The sequence below is a fragment of the Salvelinus alpinus genome, chromosome 1 (assembly GCF_045679555.1).
Source record: "Salvelinus alpinus chromosome 1, SLU_Salpinus.1, whole genome shotgun sequence".
NCBI classification, from domain to species: domain Eukaryota; kingdom Metazoa; phylum Chordata; class Actinopteri; order Salmoniformes; family Salmonidae; genus Salvelinus; species Salvelinus alpinus.
Window position 1 is genome coordinate 118,671,871 of NC_092086.1, and position 24,074 is coordinate 118,695,944.

Here is a 24,074-nt window from a genome sequence, read left to right on the forward strand (position 1 = left end):
GAGCCCTGCATAGTGAACCTAGCCATCCTAGACCCCCCCCAGAGCCCTGCATAGTGAACCTAGCCATCCTAGACCCTCCCAGAGCCCTGCATAGTGAACCTAGCCATCCTAGACCCCCCCCCCAGAGCCCTGCATAGTGAACCTAGCCATCCTAGACCCTCCCAGAGCCCTGCATAGTGAACCTAGCCATCCTAGACCCCCCCATAGCCCTGCATAGTGAACCTAGCCATCTTAGACCTTCCCAGAGCCCTGCATAGTGAACCTAGCCATCCTAGACCCCCCCAGAGCCCTGCATAGTGAACCTAGCCATCCTAGACACCTCCCAGAGCCCTAAATAGTGAACCTAGCCATCCCAGACCCCCCCCAGAGCCCTGCATAGAGAACCTAGCCATCCTAGACCCTTCCCAGAGCCCTGCATAGTGAACCTAGCCATCCTAGACCCTCCCAGAGTCCTGCATAGTGAACCTAGCCATCCTAGACCCCTCCCAGAGCCCTGCATAGTGAACCTAGCCATCCTAGACCCCTCCAGAGCCCTGCATAGTGAACCTAGCCACCCTAGACCCCTCCAGAGCCCTGCATAGTGGAACGACCCCCCCCCCCCCACCCCCAGAGCCTGTCATAGTGTAATGTACCTGTCCAGACCCCCCCCCCCCCCCCCCCCCATCCCCAGAGCCTGCCATAGTGGAACATACCTGTCTAGTGCTGCTCCACACACCAGCGTGACGTTGGACCCCAGCCTCCCATACTGAACATCTGAAACTAGACAAGACGTTCGAGCTGTTAGATATCTGTGTCTAAACAGTTCTACAATCAATATCTGTGTCTAAACAGTTCTACAATCAATATCTGTGTCTAAACAGTTCTACAATCAATATCTGTGTCTAAACAGTTCTACAATCAATATCTGTGTCTAAACAGTTCTACAATCAATATCTGTGTCTAAACAGTTCTACAATCAATATCTGTGTCTAAACAGTTCTACAATCAATATCTGTGTCTAAACAGTTCTACAATCAATATCTGTGTCTAAACAGTTCTACAATCAATATCTGTGTCTAAACAGTTCTACAATCAATATCTGTGTCTAAACAGTTCTACAATCAATATCTGTGTCTAAACAGTTCTACAATCAATATCTGTGTCTAAACAGTTCTACAATCAATATCTGTGTTTAAACAGTTCTACAATCAATATCTGTGTCTAAACAGTTCTACAATCAATATCTGTGTTTAAACAGTTCTACAATCAATCTCTGTGTTTAAACAGTTCTACAATCAATATCTGTGTTTAAACAGTTCTACAATCAATATCTGTGTTTAAACAGTTCTACAATCAATATCTGTGTTTAAACAGTTCTACAATCAATATCTGTGTTTAAACAGTTCTACAATCAATATCTGTGTTTAAACAGTTCTACAATCAATATCTGTGTTTAAACAGTTCTACAATCAATATCTGTGTTTAAACAGTTCTACAATCAATATCTGTGTCTAAACAGTTCTACAATCAATATCTGTGTCTAAACAGTTCTACAATCAATATCTGTGTATAAACAGTTCTACAATCAATATCTGTGTCTAAACAGTTCTACAATCATCAGTCCTGTACAGTCAGGACTTAGAACCGACAGTCCTGTACAGTCAGGACTTAGAACCGACCGTCCTGTACAGTCAGGACTTAGAACCCGACAGTCCTCAGCATTGTATATCTCTATGACCTAAAGTGGGTCATCTCTACACAAAGACATGTCAGAGCTTCCTGTTGTGTCTGCTGTTACACAGCAGCCGTGTATAAACACTTACAGTCCTCTCATAAGTCTTCAGCACAGTCAGGATTTGTAAACTACTGTTTGTAGCCGTGTAGGTGCCTTCAGACAGTATTCATTCTGTTGTATTGCAGCCTGGATTCAAAATGGAATACATCCATATTGTTTCTCAGCCATCTATACTCACTACCCCATAATGACATCACAATACCCCATAATGACATCACAATACCCCATAATGACATCACAATACCCCATAATGACATCACAATACCCCATAATGACATCACAATACCCCATAATGACATCACAATACCCCATAATGACATCACAATACCCCATAATGACATCACAATACCCCATAATGACATCACAATACCCCATAATGACATCACAATACCCCATAATGACAAAGTGAAAACATGTTTTTAGAAATGTTTGCAAATGTATTCAAAATGAAATACTGAAATATCTCATTTACATAAGAATTCACACCTCTAAGTCAACACATGTTAGAATCATATTTGGCAGCGATTACAGCTGTGAGTCTTTCTGGGTAAAAGTCCTTTTCAAATCTGGATTGTACAATATTTACACATTATTCTTATTAAAATGATTTAAGCTCTGTCAAGTTGGTTTCACCATTGCAAGAGAAACATTTTCAAATCTTGCCATAGATTCTGAAACTGATTTAAGTCAAAACTATAACAAGGCCACTCGGGAACATTCTATGTCGTCAGAAAGTGACATATAATTTGAAAGCTACAGGCCTTGTATTTTTGGAAATTGAATTCCACTTACTGCTGGCAAAATCACAATAATATTTTTTGGGGGAAATATGTACTTTTCTTAACTATTTATATTTCTGCTAAATTTTTACTTTTACTCCACTACTTTCCTAAAGAAAATAATGTACTTTTTACTCCATACATTTTGAATTCTTAACAGAACAGCAAATGGTCCAATTCATACACCTATCAACATAACACGTTGTCAACCTTACTGCCTCTGGTCTGGAGGACTCACTAAACATCCTTACTGCCTCTGGTCTGGAGGACTCACTAAACATCCTTACTGCCTCTGGTCTGGAGGACTCACTAAACATCCTTACTGCCTCTGGTCTGGAGAGCTCACTAAACATCCCTACTGCCTCTGGTCTGGAGGACTCACTAAACATCCCTACTGCCTCTGATCTGGAGGACTCACTAAACAGAGAACATCCCTTGTCATCCCTACTGCCTCTGATCTGGAGGACTCACTAAACAGAGAACATCCCTGGTCATCCTTACTGCCTCTGATCTGGAGGACTCACTAAACAGAGAACATCCCTGGTCATCCCTACTGCCTCTGATCTGGAGTACTCACTAAACAGAGAACATCCCTGGTCTTCCCTACTGCCTCTGATCTGGAGGACTCACTAAACAGAGAACCTCCCTGGTCGTCCCTACTGCCTCTGATCTGGCGGACTCACTAAACACAAGTGTTTGAAGTATGCCCCTGGCTGTCCTGTTACGTTCGCACAAGACAAATTCAAAATGTCGCTCACAACAAAGGGAACTAACAAAGACAATAATTTACAACCAACCAAAACAGAAAGAAGCTTCTGAAAGGCAGCCATGTGGATAGTGGACACCCACCATGGATAACCCACTAGTAAGTGGTTCTAACAGACACCCACCATGGATAACCCACTAGTAAGTGGTTCTAACAGACACCCACCATGGATAACCCACTAGTAAGTGGTTCTAACAGACACCCACCATGGATAACCCACTAGTAAGTGGTTCTAACAGACACCCACCATGGATAACCCACTAGTAAATGGTTCTAACAGACACCCACCATGGATAACCCACTAGTAAGTGGTTCTAACAGACACCCACCATGGATAACCCACTAGTAAGTGGTTCTAACAGACACCCACCATGGATAACCCACTAGTAAGTGGTTCTAACAGACACCCACCATGGATAACCCACTAGTAAGTGGTTCTAACAGACACCCACCATGGATAACCCACTAGTAAGTGGTTCTAACAGACACCCACCATGGATAACCCACTAGTAAGTGGTTCTAACAGACACCCACCATGGATAACCCACTAGTAAGTGGTTCTAACAGACACCCACCATGGATAAGCCACTAGTAAGTGGTTCTAACAGACACCCACCATGGATAAGCCACTAGTAAGTGGTTCTAACAGACACCCACCATGGATAACCCACTAGTAAGTGGTTCTAACAGACACCCACCATGGATAACCCACTAGTAAGTGGTTCTAACAGACACCCACCATGGATAACCCACTAGTAAGTGGTTCTAACAGACACCCACCATGGATAACCCACTAGTAAGTGGTTCTAACAGACACCCACCATGGATAAGCCACTAGTAAGTGGTTCTAACAGACACCCACCATGGATAAGCCACTAGTAAGTGGTTCTAACAGACACCCACCATGGATAACCCACTAGTAAGTGGTTCTAACAGACACCCACCATGGATAACCCACTAGTAAGTGGTTCTAACAGACACCCACCATGGATAAGCCACTAGTAAGTGGTTCTAACAGACACCCACCATGGATAACCCACTAGTAAGTGGTTCTAACAGACACCCACCATGGATAACCCACTAGTAAATGGTTCTAACAGACACCCACCATGGATAACCCACTAGTAAGTGGTTCTAACAGACACCCACCATGGATAACCCACTAGTAAATGGTTCTAACAGACACCCACCATGGATAACCCACTAGTAAGTGGTTCTAACAGACACCCACCATGGATAACCCACTAGTAAATGGTTCTAACAGACACCCACCATGGATAACCCACTAGTAAGTGGTTCTAACAGACACCCACCATGGATAACCCACTAGTAAATGGTTCTAACAGACACCCACCATGGATAACCCACTAGTAAGTGGTTCTAACAGACACCCACCATGGATAACCCACTAGTAAGTGGTTCTAACAGACACCCACCATGGATAACCCACTAGTAAGTGGTTCTAACAGACACCCACCATGGATAACCCACTAGTAAGTGGTTCTAACAGACACCCACCATGGATAACCCACTAGTAAGTGGTTCTAACAGACACCCACCATGGATAACCCACTAGTAAGTGGTTCTAACAGACACCCACCATGGATAACCCACTAGTAAGTGGTTCTAACAGACACCCACCATGGATAAGCCACTAGTAAGTGGTTCTAACAGACACCCACCATGGATAAGCCACTAGTAAGTGGTTCTAACAGACACCCACCATGGATAACCCACTAGTAAGTGGTTCTAACAGACACCCACCATGGATAACCCACTAGTAAGTGGTTCTAACAGACACCCACCATGGATAACCCACTAGTAAGTGGTTCTAACAGACACCCACCATGGATAACCCACTAGTAAGTGGTTCTAACAGACACCCACCATGGATAACCCACTAGTAAGTGGTTCTAACAGACACCCACCATGGATAACCCACTAGTAAGTGGTTCTAACAGACACCCACCATGGATAAGCCACTAGTAAGTGGTTCTAACAGACACCCACCATGGATAACCCACTAGTAAGTGGTTCTAACAGACACCCACCATGGATAAGCCACTAGTAAGTGGTTCTAACAGACACCCACCATGGATAAGCCACTAGTAAGTGGTTCTAACAGACACCCACCATGGATAACCCACTAGTAAGTGGTTCTAACAGACACCCACCATGGATAACCCACTAGTAAATGCTTCTAACAGACACCCACCATGGATAACCCACTAGTAAATGGTTCTAACAGACACCCACCATGGATAACCCACTAGTAAGTGGTTCTAACAGACACCCACCATGGATAACCCACTAGTAAGTGGTTCTAACAGACACCCACCATGGATAACCCACTAGTAAATGGTTCTAACAGACACCCACCATGGATAACCCACTAGTAAATGGTTCTAACAGACACCCACCATGGATAACCCACTAGTAAGTGGTTCTAACAGACACCCACCATGGATAACCCACTAGTAAGTGGTTCTAACAGACACCCACCATGGATAAGCCACTAGTAAGTGGTTCTAACAGACACCCACCATGGATAACCCACTAGTAAGTGGTTCTAACAGACACCCACCATGGATAACCCACTAGTAAGTGGTTCTAACAGACACCCACCATGGATAAGCCACTAGTAAGTGGTTCTAACAGACACCCACCATGGATAAGCCACTAGTAAGTGGTTCTAACAGACACCCACCATGGATAACCCACTAGTAAGTGGTTCTAACAGACACCCACCATGGATAACCCACTAGTAAGTGGTTCTAACAGACACCCACCATGGATAACCCACTAGTAAGTGGTTCTAACAGACACCCACCATGGATAACCCACTAGGTTTGCCTCCCAGAAAGACAAACTAAAATAAAAGGCCACAACAACTTAGGATAGAGAGTAAAAATAATATGGAGCAAAAACAAACAGGGGAAACACCAATAATCAGGCTTATTTCAAACTTAGAAGGTTGAGCTGATGTGAAGTGTAGCTCTCCCCAACATCTCTCCCCAACATCTCCCCCCAACATCTCTCCCCAACATCTCTCCCCAACATCTCTCCCCAACATCTCTCCCCAACAGCTCTCCCCAAAATCTCTCTCCAACATCTCTCCCCAACAGCTCTCCCCAAAATCTCTCTCCAACATCTCTCCCCCAACATCTCTCCCCAACATCTCTCCCCAACAGCTCTCCCCAACATCTCTCCCCAACATCTCTCCCCAACATCTCTCCCCCAACATCTCTCCCCAACATCTCTCCCCAACATCTCTCCCCCAACATCTCTCCCCAACATCTCTCCTCAACATCTCTCCTCAACATCTCTCCCCCAACATCTCTCCCCAACATCTCTCCCCCAACATCTCTCCCCAACATCTCTCCCCAACATCTCTCCTCAACATCTCTCCCCAACATCTGTCCCCAACATCTCTCCTCAACATCTCTCCCCCAACATCTCTCCTCAACATCTCTCCCCAACATCTCTCCCGCAACATCTCTCCCCAACATCTCTCCCCAACATCTCTCCTCAACATCTCTCCCCCAACATCTCTCCCCAACATCTCTCAAGCTTATCTGGAGCACTGGGCCAGCCACTCTTAAATATTACCTGGGCCAGCCACTCTAAAATATCACCTGGGCCAGCCACTCTTAAATATCACCTGGGCCAGCCACTCTTAAATATCACCTGGGCCAGCCACTCTTAAATATCACCTGGGCCAGCCACTCTAAAATATCACCTGGGCCAGCCGCTCTTAAATATCACCTGGTCCAGCCGCTCTTAAATATCACCTGGGCCAGCCGCTCTTAAATAACAACTGGGCCAGCCGCTCTTAAATATCACCCGGGCCAGCAGCTCTTAAATATCAACTGGGCCAGCCAGTCTTAAATATCACCTGGGCCAGCCACTCTTACATATCACCTGGGCCAGCCAATCTTACATATCACCAGGGTCACCTACTCTTAAATATTACCTGGGTCAGCCACTCTTATTTATCACCTGGGCCAGCCACTCTTATTTATCACCTGGGCCAGCCACTCTTATTTATCACCTGGGCCAGCCACTCCTAAATATCACCTGGGCCAGACACTCCTAAATATCACCTGGGCCAGCAACTCCTAAATATCACCTGGGCCAGCCACTCCTAAATATCACCTGGGCCAGCCACTCTTATATATCACCTGGGCCAGCCACTCTTAAATATCACCTGGGCCAGCCACTCTTAAATATCACCTGGGCCAACAACTCTTAAATATCACCTGGGCCAGCCACTCTTAAATATCACCTGGGCCAGCCACTCCTAAATATCACCTGGGCCAGCCACTCCTAAATATCACCTGGGCCAGCACAGGTGAAACCCCTTCCGACTAACAAGATGGACATGCCAGCACAGGTGTAACACATTAGTAAGGAGGTGACGCCAATCGGTGCGCCCTACGTTCAACGTGCAATCTCTAAATATAAACGGAGAAACCAAAACCTGTAACAGTCCGTAAATCAAATAAAAAAACTGAAAATGTTGTCGTCTGGTTTGCTTGGTAAGGAATTTGCCTTTTACTAGAATTATATTGAGTACTTTTTCCACCACTGCATTTAAGTACAGTTGAAAACAGATATTTTCAGACTTTTACTCAAAATCTCAATTTTAATCCCAATCTGTAACACAACAATTTGTAAAAAACGTCAAGGGGTGTGAATACTTTCTGAAGGCTCTGTACACAGTATTAAAGTGACCAATGACTATGGGCATAGGGCAGCAGTCTCTAAGGAGCAGGGTAGAGTACCGGGGGTAGCCGGTAGTAACAGTGTACAGGGTAGAGTACGGGGGGTAGCCGGTAGTAACAGTCTCTAAGGTGCAGGGTAGAGTACCGGGGGATACAGCTCTGTTATACAGTATGGCTGATTTAGGGATGAGTCTGTCTTTACATCATTGGTCCATATCTTACAGGGGTTTGGGTCTCTTACCTTCATTGGTCCATATCTCTGACTGGGTGTTGACGGAGGATAGTGCGAGGAGGTGGACAATGACTAGCAGACCACTGGGACATGGCACAAGACAGGTCATCTGGAGAAAGAGAGTGAGAGTTAAGGGGTACATCATTGTACAGCAGACAACACGGGGTCAGGGGTCAGGACATTATCATACAGCAGACAACAGGGGTCAGAGGTCAGGACATCCTCATACAGCAGACAACACCGGGTCAGGACATCATCATACAGCAGACAATGATGATGTCCTGGGTCAGAGGTCAGGACATCATCGTACAGCAGACAACACTGGGTCAGAGGTCAGGACATCATCGTACAGCAGACAACACTGGGTCAGGGGTCAGGACATCATCGTACAGCAGACAACACTGGGTCAGGGGGTCAGGACGTTATCCAGAAGTGAACACTACAGTCAGGAACATCATCCTATGCCATACAACGCTGACAGATTTTCACCTTGTCTGCTCGGGGATTCGATCTTGCAACCTTGCGGTTACTAGTCCAATGCTCTAACCACTAGGCTACGCTGCCGCCCCACTATAGTTCGACACCACATCACATAGCCTGAAGGTGTTCTGGAAAGCTCTACAGCAGCAGTAATGATGTGGGAAAACCATCACCATTAAAATCTGGAGAGAACAGAATCACAGAATCCAGAGAGTAGACATTCAAACCAAATTCAACAATATTTAAAAATGTAGCAGGAAATCAACTAAATGTATGGAACTTATTAGAAAATCAATTATTATGGCAAATATTTTCATACGACATTAACGAAATGCATCAGTGATTTGTATTTTCCTTCAACTTTCCGAAGAGGCAATACAGTCCAGCTATAGGAGGTGTACCACCCAGATGGAACCTCTGTGGAGAGACCTGGAAATAGCTGTGCAGCAACGCTCCCAATCCAACCTGACAGAGCTTGAGAGGATCTGCAGAGAACAATGGGAGAAACTCCCCAAATACAGGTGTGCCAAGCTTGTAGCATCATACCCAAGAAGACTCGAGGCTGTAATCGCTGCCAAAGGTGCTTCAACAAAGTACTGAGTAAAGGGTCTGAATGTGTGATGTAAATGTGATATTAGAGACAGTCAGGAACCATTATCAGCCCTGACCCAGACCCTGGTACTAGAGACAGTCAGGAACCATTATCAGCCCTGACCCAGACCCTGGTACTAGAGACAGTCAGGAACCATTATCAGCCCTGACCCAGACCCTGGTACTAGAGACAGTCAGGAACCATTATCAGCCCTGACCCAGACCCTGTAACTAGAGACAGACAGGAACCATTATCAGCCCTGACCCAGACCCTGGTACTAGAGACAGTCAGGAACCATTATCAGCCCTGGCCCTGGTACTAGAGACAGACAGGAATCATTATCAGCCCTGACCCTGCTACTAGAGACAGTCAGGAACCATTATCAGCCCTGACCCAGACCCTGGTACTAGAGACAGTCAGGAACAATTATCAACCCTGACCCTGGACCTAGAGACAGCCAGGAACCATTATCAGCCCTGACCCAGACCCTGGTACTAGAGACAGCCAGGAACCATTATCAGCCCTGACCCTGGTACTAGAGACAGACAGGAACCATTATCAGCCCTGACCCAGACCCTGGTAGTAGAGACAGACAGGAACCATTATCAGCCCTGACCCTGGTACTAGAGACAGTCAATAACCATTATCAGCCCTGACCCAGACCCTGGTACTAGAGACAGTCAGGAACCATTATCAGCCCTGACCCTGGTACTAGAGACAGACAGGAACCATTATCAGCCCTGACCCTGGTACTAGAGACAGTCAGGAACCATTATCAGCCCTGACCCTGGTACTAGAGACAGACAGGAACCATTATCAGCCCTGACACTGGTACTGGAGACAGACAGGAACTATTATCAGCCCTGACCCTGGTACTAGAGACAGTCAATAACCATTATCAGCCCTGACCCTGGTACTAGAGACAGACAGGAATCATTATCAGCCCAGACCCTGGTAATGGAGACAGTCAGGAATCATTATCAGCCCAGACCCTGGTAATGGAGACAGTCAGGAACCATTATCAGCCCAGACCCTGGTACTAGAGACAGTGGAAACCATTATCAGCCCTGACCCAGACTCTGGTACTAGAGACAGACAGGAACCATTATCAGCCCTGACCCTGGTACTAGAGACAGACAGGAACCATTATCAGCCCTAACCCAGACCCTGGTACTAGAGACAGCCAGGAACCATTATCAGCCCTGACCCTGGTACTAGAGACAGACAGGAACCATTATCAGCCCTGACCCAGACCCTGGTAGTAGAGACAGACAGGAACCATTATCAGCCCTGACCCTGGTACTAGAGACAGTCAATAACCATTATCAGCCCTGACCCAGACCCTGGTACTAGAGACAGTCAGGAACCATTATCAGCCCTGACCCTGGTACTAGAGACAGACAGGAACCATTATCAGCCCTGACCCTGGTACTAGAGACAGTCAGGAACCATTATCAGCCCTGACCCTGGTACTAGAGACAGACAGGAACCATTATCAGCCCTGACACTGGTACTGGAGACAGACAGGAACTATTATCAGCCCTGACACTGGTACTAGAGACAGACAGGAACCATTATCAGCCCTGACCCAGACCCTGGTACTAGAGACAGACAGGAACTATTATCAGCCCAGACCCTGGTACTAGAGACAGACAGGAACATTATCAGCCCAGACCCTGGTACTAGAGACAGACAGGAACTATTATCAGCCCTGACACTGGTACTAGAGACAGTCAATAACCATTATCAGCCCTGACCCTGGTACTAGAGACAGACAGGAATCATTATCAGCCCAGACCCTGGTAATGGAGACAGTCAGGAATCATTATCAGCCCAGACCCTGGTAATGGAGACAGTCAGGAACCATTATCAGCCCAGACCCTGGTACTAGAGACAGTGGAAACCATTATCAGCCCTGACCCAGACCCTGGTTCTGGAGACAGTCAGGAACCATTATCAGCCATGACCCTGGTACTAGAGACAGACAGGAACCATTATCATCCCTGACCCTGGTAGTAGAGACAGACAGGAACCATTATCAGCCGTGACCCTGGTACTGGAGACGGACAGGAACCATTATCAGCCCAGACCCTGGTACTAGAGACAGTCAGGAACCATTATCAGCCCTGACCCTGGTACTAGAGACAGTCAGGAATCATTATCAGACCTGACCCTGGTACTAGAGACAGACAGGAACCATTGATCATCCCTGACCCTGGTACTAGAGACAGACAGGAACCATTATCAGCCCTGACCCTGGTACTAGAGACAGTCAGGAATCATTATCAGCCCTGACCCTGGTACTAGAGACAGACAGGAACCGTTATCATCCCTGACCCTGGTACTAGAGACAGACAGGAACCATTATCAGCCCTGACCCAGACTCTGGTACTAGAGACAGACAGGAACCATTATCAGCCCTGACCCTGGTACTAGAGACAGACAGGAACCATTATCAGCCCAGACACTGGTACTAGAGACAGTCAGGAACCATTATCAGCCCTGACCCTGGTACTAGAGACAGACAGGAACCATTATCAGCCCTGAACCTGGTACTAGAGACAGACAGGAACCATTATCAGCCCTGACCCTGGTACTAGAGACAGACAGGAACCATTATCAGCCCTGACCCAGACCCTGGTACTAGAGACAGTCAGGAACCATTATCAGCCCTGACCCTGGTACTATAGACAGACAGGAACCATTATCAGCCCTGACCCTGGTACTAGAGACAGACAGGAACCATTATCAGCCCTGACCCTGGTACTAGAGACAGTCAGGAATCATTATCAGACCTGACCCTGGTACTAGAGACAGACAGGAACCATTATCATCCCTGACCCTGGTACTAGAGACAGACAGGAACCATTATCAGCCCTGACCCTGGTACTAGAGACAGTCAGGAATCATTATCAGCCCTGACCCTGGTACTAGAGACAGACAGGAACCATTATCATCCCTGACCCTGGTACTAGAGACAGACAGGAACCATTATCAGCCCTGACCCAGACTCTGGTACTAGAGACAGACAGGAACCATTATCAGCCCTGACCCTGGTACTAGAGACAGACAGGAACCATTATCAGCCCAGACACTGGTACTAGAGACAGTCAGGAACCATTATCAGCCCTGACCCTGGTACTAGAGACAGACAGGAACCATTATCAGCCCTGAACCTGGTACTAGAGACAGACAGGAACCATTATCAGCCCTGACCCTGGTACTAGAGACAGACAGGAACCATTATCAGCCCTGACCCAGACCCTGGTACTAGAGACAGTCAGGAACCATTATCAGCCCTGACCCTGGTACTATAGACAGACAGGAACCATTATCAGCCCTGACCCTGGTACTAGAGACAGACAGGAACCATTATCAGCCCTGACCCTGGTACTGGAGACAGACAGGAACCATTATCAGCCCTGACCCAGACCCTGGTACTAGAGACAGACAGGAACCATTATCAGCCCTGACCCTGGTACAAGAGACAGTCAGTAATCATTATCAGCCCTGACCCTGGTACTAGAGACAGACAGGAACCATTATCAGCCCTGACCCAGACCCTGGTACTAGAGACAGTCAATAACCATTATCAGCCCTGACCCAGACCCTGGTACTAGGGACAGTCAGGAACCATTATCAGCCCAGACCCTGGTACTAGAGACAGTCAGGAACCATTATCAGTCCTGACCCAGACCCTGGTACTAGAGACAGTCAGGAACCATTATCAGCCCTGACCCTGGTACTAGAGACAGTCAGGAACCATTATCAGCCCTGACCCTGGTACTAGAGACAGTCAGGAACCATTATCAGCCCTGACCCTGGTACTAGAGACAGACAGGAACCATTATCAGCCCTGACCCAGACCCCTGGCACTAGAGACAGTGGAAACCATTATCAGCCCTGACCCAGACCCTGGTTCTGGAGACAGTCAGGAACCATTATCAGCCATGACCCTGGTACTAGAGACAGACAGGAACCATTATCAGCCGTGACCCTGGTACTGGAGACAGACAGGAACCATTATCAGCCCTGACCCTGGTACTAGAGACAGACAGGAACCAATATCAGCCCTGACCCAGACCCTGGTACTAGAGACAGCCAGGAACCATTATCAGCCCTGACCCTGGTACTAGAGACAGACAGGAACCATTATCAGCCCTGACCCAGACCCCTGGTACTAGAGACAGTGGAAACCATTATCAGCCCTGACCCAGACCCTGGTTCTGGAGACAGTCAGGAACCATTATCAGCCATGACCCTGGTACTAGAGACAGACAGGAACCATTATCAGCCGTGACCCTGGTACTGGAGACGGACACGAACCATTATCAGCCCAGACCCTGGTACTAGGGTCAGTCAGGAACCATTATCAGCCCAGACCCTGGTACTAGAGACAGTCAGGAACCATTATCAGTCCTGACCCTGGTACTAGAGACAGTCAGGAACCATTATCAGCCCTGACCCTGGTACTGGAGACAGTCAGGAATCATTATCAGCCCTGACCCTGGTACTAGAGACAGACAGGGACCATTATCATCCCTGACCCTGGTACTAGAGACAGACAGGAACCATTATCAGCCCTGTCCCAGACCCTGGTACTAGAGACAGACAGGAACCATTATCAGCCCTGACCCTGGTACTAGAGACAGACAGGAAACATTATCAGCCCAGACACTGGTACTAGAGACAGTCAGGAACCATTATCAGCCCTGACCCTGGTACTAGAGACAGACAGGAACCATTATCAGCCCTGACCCAGACCCCTGGTACTAGAGACAGTGGAAACCATTATCAGCCCTGACCCAGACCCTGGTTCTGGAGACAGTCAGGAACCATTATCAGCCATGACCCTGGTACTAGAGACAGACAGGAACCATTATCAGCCGTTACCCTGGTACTGGAGACGGACAGGAACCATTATCAGCCCAGACCCTGGTACTAGGGACAGTCAGGAACCATTATCAGCCCAGACCCTGGTACTAGAGACAGTCAGGAACCATTATCAGCCCTGACCCAGACCCCAGTACTAGAGACAGTCAGGAATCATTATCAACCCTGACCCTGGTAGTAGAGACAGACAGGAACCATTATCAGCCCTGACCCTGGTACTTTAGACAGACAGGAACCATTATCAGCCCAGACACTGGTACTAGAGACAGTCAGGAACCATTATCAGCCCTGACCCTGGTACTAGAGACAGACAGGAACCATTATCAGCCCTGACCCTGGTACTAGAGACAGACAGGAACCATTATCAGCCCTGACCCTGTTACTAGAGACAGACAGAAACCATTATCAGCTCTGACCCTGGTACTGGAGACAGACAGGAACCATTATCAGCCCTGACCCTGGTACTAGAGACAGACAGGAACCATTATCAGCCCTGACCCTGGTACTAGAGACAGACAGGAACCATTATCAGCCCTGACCCTGGTACTAGAGACAGACAGGAACCATTATCAGCCCAGACCCTGGTACTAGAGACAGACAGGAACCATTATCAGTCCTGACCCTGGTACTGGAGACAGACAGGAACCATTATCAGCCCTGACCCTGGTACTAGAGACAGACAGGAACCATTATCAGCCCTGACCCAGACCCTGGTAGTAGAGACAGACAGGAACCATTATCATTCCTGACCCTGGTACTGGAGACAATGGAAACCATGAGCAAATCTACAGGACACTCATCATCACCATTATAATCACCATCATTACCATCACATCATAATCATCATCACATCATAATCATCATCACATCATAATCATCACTATCACCATAATCATCACTATCATCATAATCATCACCATAATCATCACTATCATTAACATCACATCATAATCATCATCACATCATAATCATCACTATCACCATAATCATCACTATGATCATAATCATCACCATCACCATAATCATCACCATCACCATAATCAACACCATAATCAACACCATAATCATCACCATAATCATCACTATCACCATAATCATCACCATAATCATCACTACCACCATAATCATCACCATAATCATCACTATCACCATAATCATCACCATCACCATAATCATCACTATCACCATAATCATCACCATAATCATCACTATCACCATAATCAACACCATAATCAACACCATAATCATCACCATAATCATCACCATAATCATCACAATAATCATCACCATAATCATCACTATCACCATAATCAACACCATAATCATCACCATAATCATCACCATAATCATCACCATAATCATCACCATAATCATCACCATAATCATCACCATAATCAACACCATAATCATCACCATAATCAACACCATAATCATCACCATAATCATCACCATAATCATCACCATAATCATCACCATAATCAACACCATAATCATCACCATAATCAACACCATAATCAACACCATAATCAACACCATAATCAACACCATAATCATCACCATAATCATCACCATAATCATCACCATAATCATCACCATAATCATCACCATAATCAACACCATAATCATCACCATAATCAACACCATAATCAACACCATAATCAACACCATAATCATCACCATAATCATCACCATAATCATCACCATAATCATCACCATAATCATCACCATAATCATCACCATAATCATCACCATCATGCTTTTTAGCCACGACTTAATCTGTGTCCGGGAAACAGTCCGGGAAACTGCACCTAAACAATAAAAACTGACTGACAAACGGTTCAGAACTATTCAGTCAAAATCAAGCCATGGAAAACATGACAGATGGTTCTTCAGAGGACTTGATGGAGAGCCAACGATGAGAATAAAACCCAGATGGTTACTTCTCCCTGCCTGCCTGTGCAGAGCAGGTTTATGGTTGACGGGATGCTCTGGTCTGCAGGTTGAAAGGAGAAAACACTGATACACAGAGAGACATAGCTCAGGCTGCATCCCAAATAGCACCCTATTCCCTATATAGTGCACTACTTTAGACCAGAGCCCTATAGAACTCTATTCCCTATATATAGTGCACTACTTTAGACCAGAGCCTTATAGAACCCTATTCCCTATATAGTGCACTACTTTAGACCAGAGCCCTATAGAACCCTATTCCCTATATATAGTGCACTACTTTAGACCAGAGCCTTATAGAACCCTATTCCCTATATAGTGCACTACTTTAGACCAGAGCCCTATAGAACCCTATTCCCTATATATAGTGCACTACTTTAGACCAGAGCCTTATAGAACCCTATTCCCTATATAGTGCACTACTTTAGACCAGAGCCCTATAGAACCCTATTCCCTATATATAGTGCACTACTTTAGACCAGAGCCTTATAGAATCCTATTCCCTATATAGTGCACCACTTTAGACCAGAGCCCTATAGAACCCTATTCCCTATATAGTGCACTACTTTAGACCAGAGCCTTATAGAACCCTATTCCCTATATAGTGCACTACTTTTGACAAGATGTGTTTGTGCTCCTTGTCCATCTATGTTTGGCATGACAATGATTGACAATGAGTTGGTATGATAGCTCGAACAGATTGGCACTCAGGCTAGGAAAACATTTATAAAGAATGATCTGGTGTTGTCATCAAGATACCAATACCCATCAGTCTTCTTCAGACAGATGAACATACAGGATTTCTACTGGCTCATCTGAACATACAGGATTTCTACTGGCTCATCTGAACATACAGGATTTCTACTGGCTCATCTGAACATACAGGATTTCTACTGGCTCATCTGAACATACAGGATTTCTACTGGCTCATCTGAACATACAGGATTTCTACTGGCTCATCTGAACATACAGGATTTCTACTGGCTCATCTGAACATACAGGATTTCTACTGGTTCATCTGAACATACAGGATTTCTACTGGTTCATCTGAACATACAGGATTTCTACTGGCTCATCTGAACATACAGGATTTCTACTGGCTCATCTGAACATACAGGATTTCTACTGGCTCATCTGAACATACAGGATTTCTACTGGCTCATCTGAACATACAGGATTCCTACTGGCTCATCACAATGTTCTAATCTTACACGGGTTATATTCAGCTCCCAGGCAGTGTCCTGCAGCCAGCTAGCTACCCTCTCAGACATTGGTAGTGTACTGCAGCCAGCTAGCTACCCTCTCAGACATGGGTAGTGTACTGCAGCCAGCTAGCTACCCTCTCAGACATGGGTAGTGTACTGCAGCCAGCTAGCTACCCTCTCAGACATGGGTAGTGTACTGCAGCCAGATAGCTACCCTCTCAGACATGGGTAGTGTACTGCAGCCAGATAGCTACCCTCTCAGACATGGGTAGTGTACTGCAGCCAGCTAGCTACCCTCTCAGACATGGGTAGTGTACTGCAGCCAGCTAGCTACCCTCTCAGACATGGGTAGTGTACTGCAGCCAGCTAGCTACCCTCTCAGACATCGGTAGTGTGCTGCAGCCAGCTAGCTACCCTCTCAGACATGGGTAGTGTACTGCAGCCAGCTAGCTACCCTCTCAGACATGGGTAGTGTACTGCAGCCAGATAGCTACCCTCTCAGAAATGGTTAGTGTACTGCAGCCAGCTAGCTACCTTCTCAGATATGGGTAGTATACTGCAGCCAGATAGCTACCCTCTCAGACATGGGTAGTGTACTGCAGCCAGCTAGCTACCCTCTCAGACATGGGTAGTGTACTGCAGCCATCTAGCTACCCTCTCAGACATGGGTAGTGTACTGCAGCCATATAGCTACCCTCTCAGACATGGGTAGTATACTGCAGCCAGCTAGCTACCCTCTCAGACATGGGTAGTATACTGCAGCCAGCTAGCTACCCTCTCAGACATGGGTAGTATACTGCAGCCAGCTAGCTACCCTCTCAGACATGGGTAGTGTACTGCAGCCAGCTAGCTACCCTCTCAGACATGGGTAGTGTACTGCAGCCAGCTAGCTACCCTCTCAGACATGGGTAGTGTACTGCAGCCAGCTAGCTACCCTCTCAGACATGGGTAGTGTACTTTCAGCCAGCTAACTACCCTCTCAGACATGGGTAGTGTACTTTCAGCCAGCTAGCTACCCTCTCAGACATGGGTAGTGTACTTTCAGCCAGCTAGCTACCCTCTCAGACATGGGTAGTGTACTTTCAGCCAGCTAGCTACCCTCTCAGACATGGGTAGTGTACTGCAGCCAGCTAGCTACCCTCTCAGACATTGGTAGTGTACTGCAGCCAGCTAGCTACCCTCTCAGACATGGGTAGTGTACTTTCAGCCAGCTAGCTACCCTCTCAGACATGGGTAGTGTACTTTCAGCCAGCTAGCTACCCTCTCAGACATGGGTAGTGTACTGCAGCCAGCTAGCTACCCTCTCAGACATGGGTAGTATACTGCAGCCAGCTAGCTACCCTCTCAGACATGGGTAGTGTACTTTCAGCCAGCTAGCTACCCTCTCAGACATGGGTAGTGTACTTTCAGCCAGCTAGCTACCCTCTCAGACATGGGTAGTATACTGCAGCCAGCTAGCTACCCTCTCAGACATGGGTAGTGTACTTTCAGCCAGCTAGCTACCCTCTCAGACATGGGTAGTATACTGCAGCCAGCTAGCTACCCTCTCAGACTGCTCTCTCTATTTCTCTGTCTATGTCTCTCCCTCTATCTCTACCCTTTTCATATGCCTCTGTAGTGAGTGTACTCTAGTGTACTGTAGAGAAGTGTGCAGTAGAGTACTGTAGGGTACATTGACATGTTAGTCATTTAAGCAGAGTCACTTATCCACAGCCACTTATAGTAGTGAGTCATTTAGCAGACTCTCTTATCAAATAAAATAAAATCCTATTTTATTGGTCACATACACATGGTTAGCAGATGTTATTGCGAGTGTAGCGAAATGCTTGTGCTTCTAGTTCCGACAGTGCAGCAGTATGTAACAAATTCCACAACAAAACCTAATATACACAATCTACTAAAGGAATGGGATGAGAATATATAAATATAAAATATATGGATGAGCAGTGACAGAGCGGCTGAGATGCAATAGATAGTATAGATAGTGTAGTATACATTATATACATATGAGATAAGTAATATGAGATATGTAAACATTACTAAAGTGACATTATTAAAGTGACTAGTGATCCATTTAATAAAGTGGCCAATGATTTGAGTCTGTATGTAGGCAGCAGCATCTCTGTGTTAGTGATGGCTGTTTAACAGTCTGATGGCCTTGAGATAGAAGCTGTTTTTCAGTCTCTCGGTCCCAGCTTTGATGCACCTGTACTGACCTCGCCTTCTGGATGATAGCGGGGTGAACAGGTAGTGGCTCGGGTGGTTGTTGTCCTTGATGATCTTTATGGCCTTCCTGTGACATCGGGTGGTGTAGGTGTCCTGGAGGGCAGGTAGTTTGCCCCCGGTGATGCGTTGTGCAGACCTCACCACCCTCTGGAGAGCCCTGCGGTTGTGGGCGGTGCAGTTACCTTACCAGGTGGTGATACAACCCGACAGGATGCTCTCGATTGTGCACCTGTAAAAGTTAGTGAGGGTTTTTGATGACAAGCCTCCAAATTTTTTCAACCTCCTGAGGTTGATGAGGTGCTGTTGCTCCTTCTTCACCACACTGTCTGTGTGGATGGACCATTTCAGTTTGTTGGTGATATGTACACGAGGACCATAAAACTTTCCACCTTCTCCACTGCTGTCCCGTCGATGTGGATAGGGAGGTGCACCCTTTGCTGTTTCCTGAAGTCCACAATCATCTCCTTTGTTTTGTTGACATTGAGTAAGGGGTTATTTTCCTGACACCACACTCCGAGGGCCCTCACCTCCTCCCTGTAGGCCGTCTCGTCGTTGATAGTAATCAAGCCTACCACTGTAGTGTCGTCTGCAAACTTCATGATTGAGTTGGAGGCGTACATGACCACGCAGTCGTGGGTGAACAGGGAGTACAGGAGGGGGCTGAGCACGCACCCTTGTGGGGCCCCGGTGTTGAGGATCAGCGGAGTTGATCCTCAACCTTCTGAGGCCGGCACGTCAGGAAGTCCAGGACCCAGTTGCACAGGGCGGGGTCAAGACCCAGGGTCTCAAGCTTAATGATGAGTTTGGAGGGTACTATGGTGTTGAATGCTGAGCTGAAGTCAATGTAAGCAAATTGGAGTGGGTCTAGGGTGTCAGGTAGGGTGGAGGTGATATGGTCCTTGACTAGTCTCTCAAAGCACTTCATGACGACTTTCTTGGGTACAGGAACAATGGTGGCCATCTTGAAGCATGTGGGGACAACTATGTTTATGTAGTGTTGTGGTGTTTTTACTATATTTATTTATTTTTATTTTTAAATCCTAGCCCCCGTCACAGTAAGAGGCCGTCATTGTAAATAAGACTTTGTTCTTAAAGTTAAAATAAGGTTCAAATAAAATAATCTATATAAAAATATGTCTTCTGGGTCATAATGATCCTAAATCAGTAGTCCTACTTTGAGACGTCAATTCAGGCCCTGGTCTCTACTCAGGGCTCTATTCAATCCCTATAGCAGAAGTTCAGTGTTACAGCGTGACTGAAATTTAAAGGTAATGTTACCGTGTTAGCAGAGACTGCATTCACGCTAAACGCTGCGTACGTCAGATCAATTGGAAATGACCTTTAAATTAATAACGCGCAAATCTCTATCACTTCAGCCATCCAGATTGAATAGAGCCCTCACTCTTAAGACAGAGACTGGATAACTAGTATTCCATATAAAGATATTCCTGAGGTATTGGCTTTCTGCCATCAGGGAGAGGTAGCTATAAAATAAATGTTTCCAGAACCACCAGAATGAACTGTCAGGCTAAAGGAAAGGAGGAGGAAGACTGACCGTCCATGTCTCTGTTTCCATCTGTGAGTTTCTGTGTGTGAGTCCATTATTATGGCACCTTCCACTGAGTCACATCCCTCTCTCCTCAGTCCTTCCACTGAGTCACATCCCTCTCTCCTCAGTCCTTCCACTGAGTCACATCCCTCTCTCCTCAGTCCTTCCACTGAGTCACATCCCTCTCTCCTCAGTCCTTCCACTGAGTCACATCCCTCTCTCCTCAGTCCTTCCACTGAGTCACATCCCTCTCTCCTCAGTCCTTCCACTGAGTCACATCCCTCTCTCATCAGTCCAGTCAGTCCTTCCACTGAGTCACGTCCCTCTCTCCTCAGTCCTTCCACTGAGTCACGTCCCTCTCTCCTCAGTCCTTCCACTGAGTCACATCCCTCTCTCCTCAGTCCTTCCACTGAGTCACATCCCTCTCTCCTCAGTCCTTCCACTGAGTCACATCCCTCTCTCCTCAGTCCTTCCACTGAGTCACATCCCTCTCTCATCAGTCCAGTCAGTCCTTCCACTGAGTCACGTCCCTCTCTCCTCAGTCCTTCCACTGAGTCACATCCCTCTCTCATCAGTCCTTCCACTGAGTCACATCCCTCTCTCCTCAGTCCTTCCACTGAGTCACATCCCTCTCTCATCAGTCCAGTCAGTCCTTCCACTGAGTCACATCCCTCTCTCCTCAGTCCTTCCACTGAGTCACGTCCCTCTCTCCTCAGTCCTTCCACTGAGTCACATCCCTCTCTCATCAGTCCTTCCACTGAGTCACATCCCTCTCTCATCAGTCCAGTCAGTCCTTCCACTGAGTCACGTCCCTCTCTCCTCAGTCCTTCCACTGAGTCACGTCCCTCTCTCCTCAGTCCTTCCACTGAGTCACATCCCTCTCTCATCAGTCCAGTCAGTCCTTCCACTGAGTCACATCCCTCTCTCCTCAGTCCTTCCACTGAGTCACATCCCTCTCTCATCAGTCCAGTCAGTCCTTCCACTGAGTCACGTCCCTCTCTCCTCAGTCCTTCCACTGAGTCACGTCCCTCTCTCCTCAGTCCTTCCACTGAGTCACATCCCTCTCTCATCAGTCCAGTCAGTCCTTCCACTGAGTCACATCCCTCTCTCCTCAGTCCAGTCAGTCCTTCCACTGAGTCACATCCCTCTCTCATCAGTCCAGTCAGTCCTTCCACTGAGTCACATCCCTCTCTCATCAGTCCAGTCAGTCCTTCCACTGAGTCACATCCCTCTCTCCTCAGTCCTTCCACTGAGTTACATCCCTCTCTCCTCAGTCCAGTCAGTCCTTCCACTGAGTCACATCCCTCTCTCATCAGTCCAGTCAGTCCTTCCACTGAGTCACGTCCCTCTCTCATCAGTCCTTCCACTGAGTCACATCCCTCTCTCCACAGTCCTTCCACTGAGTCACATCCCTCTCTCCTCAGTCCAGTCAGTCCTTCCACTGAGTCACATCCCTCTCTCCTCAGTCCAGTCAGTCCTTCCACTGAGTCACATCCCTCTCTCCTCAGTCCTTCCACTGAGTCACATCCCTCTCTCCTCAGTCCTTCCACTGAGTCACATCCCTCTCTCATCAGTCCAGTCAGTCCTTCCACTGAGTCACATCCCTCTCTCCTCAGTCCAGTCAGTCCTTCCACTGAGTCACATCCCTCTCTCATCAGTCCAGTCAGTCCTTCCACTGAGTCACGTCCCTCTCTCCTCAGTCCTTCCACTGAGTCACATCCCTCTCTCATCAGTCCAGTCAGTCCTTCCACTGAGTCACATCCCTCTCTCCTCAGTCCTTCCACTGAGTCACATCCCTCTCTCATCAGTCCAGTCAGTCCTTCCACTGAGTCACGTCCCTCTCTCCTCAGTCCTTCCACTGAGTCACATCCCTCTCTCCTCAGTCCTTCCACTGAGTCACATCCCTCTCTCCTCAGTCCTTCCACTGAGTCACATCCCTCTCTCATCAGTCCAGTCAGTCCTTCCACTGAGTCACGTCCCTCTCTCCTCAGTCCTTCCACTGAGTCACGTCCCTCTCTCCTCAGTCCTTCCACTGAGTCACATCCCTCTCTCCTCAGTCCTTCCACTGAGTCACATCCCTCTCTCCTCAGTCCTTCCACTGAGTCACATCCCTCTCTCCTCAGTCCTTCCACTGAGTCACATCCCTCTCTCATCAGTCCAGTCAGTCCTTCCACTGAGTCACATCGCTCTCTCCTCAGTCCTTCCACTGAGTCACGTCCCTCTCTCCTCAGTCCTTCCACTGAGTCACATCCCTCTCTCATCAGTCCTTCCACTGAGTCACATCCCTCTCTCATCAGTCCAGTCAGTCCTTCCACTGAGTCACGTCCCTCTCTCCTCAGTCCTTCCACTGAGTCACGTCCCTCTCTCCTCAGTCCTTCCACTGAGTCACATCCCTCTCTCATCAGTCCAGTCAGTCCTTCCACTGAGTCACATCCCTCTCTCCTCAGTCCTTCCACTGAGTCACATCCCTCTCTCATCAGTCCAGTCAGTCCTTCCACTGAGTCACGTCCCTCTCTCCTCAGTCCTTCCACTGAGTCACGTCCCTCTCTCCTCAGTCCTTCCACTGAGTCACATCCCTCTCTCATCAGTCCAGTCAGTCCTTCCACTGAGTCACATCCCTCTCTCCTCAGTCCAGTCAGTCCTTCCACTGAGTCACATCCCTCTCTCATCAGTCCAGTCAGTCCTTCCACTGAGTCACATCCCTCTCTCATCAGTCCAGTCAGTCCTTCCACTGAGTCACATCCCTCTCTCCTCAGTCCTTCCACTGAGTTACATCCCTCTCTCCTCAGTCCAGTCAGTCCTTCCACTGAGTCACATCCCTCTCTCATCAGTCCAGTCAGTCCTTCCACTGAGTCACGTCCCTCTCTCATCAGTCCTTCCACTGAGTCACATCCCTCTCTCCAC

At 47.3% G+C, this 24,074-nt stretch overlaps 1 protein-coding gene across 1 annotated transcript in view; it reads right to left on the reverse strand.

Moving 5' to 3' along the window:
- The window catches only part of il11ra (interleukin 11 receptor subunit alpha), a 106,493-nt gene that overhangs the window by 22,995 nt on the left and 59,424 nt on the right, over positions 1–24,074 (reverse strand). The window contains exons 2-3 of the mRNA XM_071342914.1: positions 8,285–8,384; positions 693–759 (exon numbers count right to left, since the gene is read on the reverse strand). Of these exons, the coding sequence (XP_071199015.1) occupies positions 693–759; positions 8,285–8,384 (167 nt within the window). The remainder of the gene's footprint in view (positions 1–692; positions 760–8,284; positions 8,385–24,074) is intronic.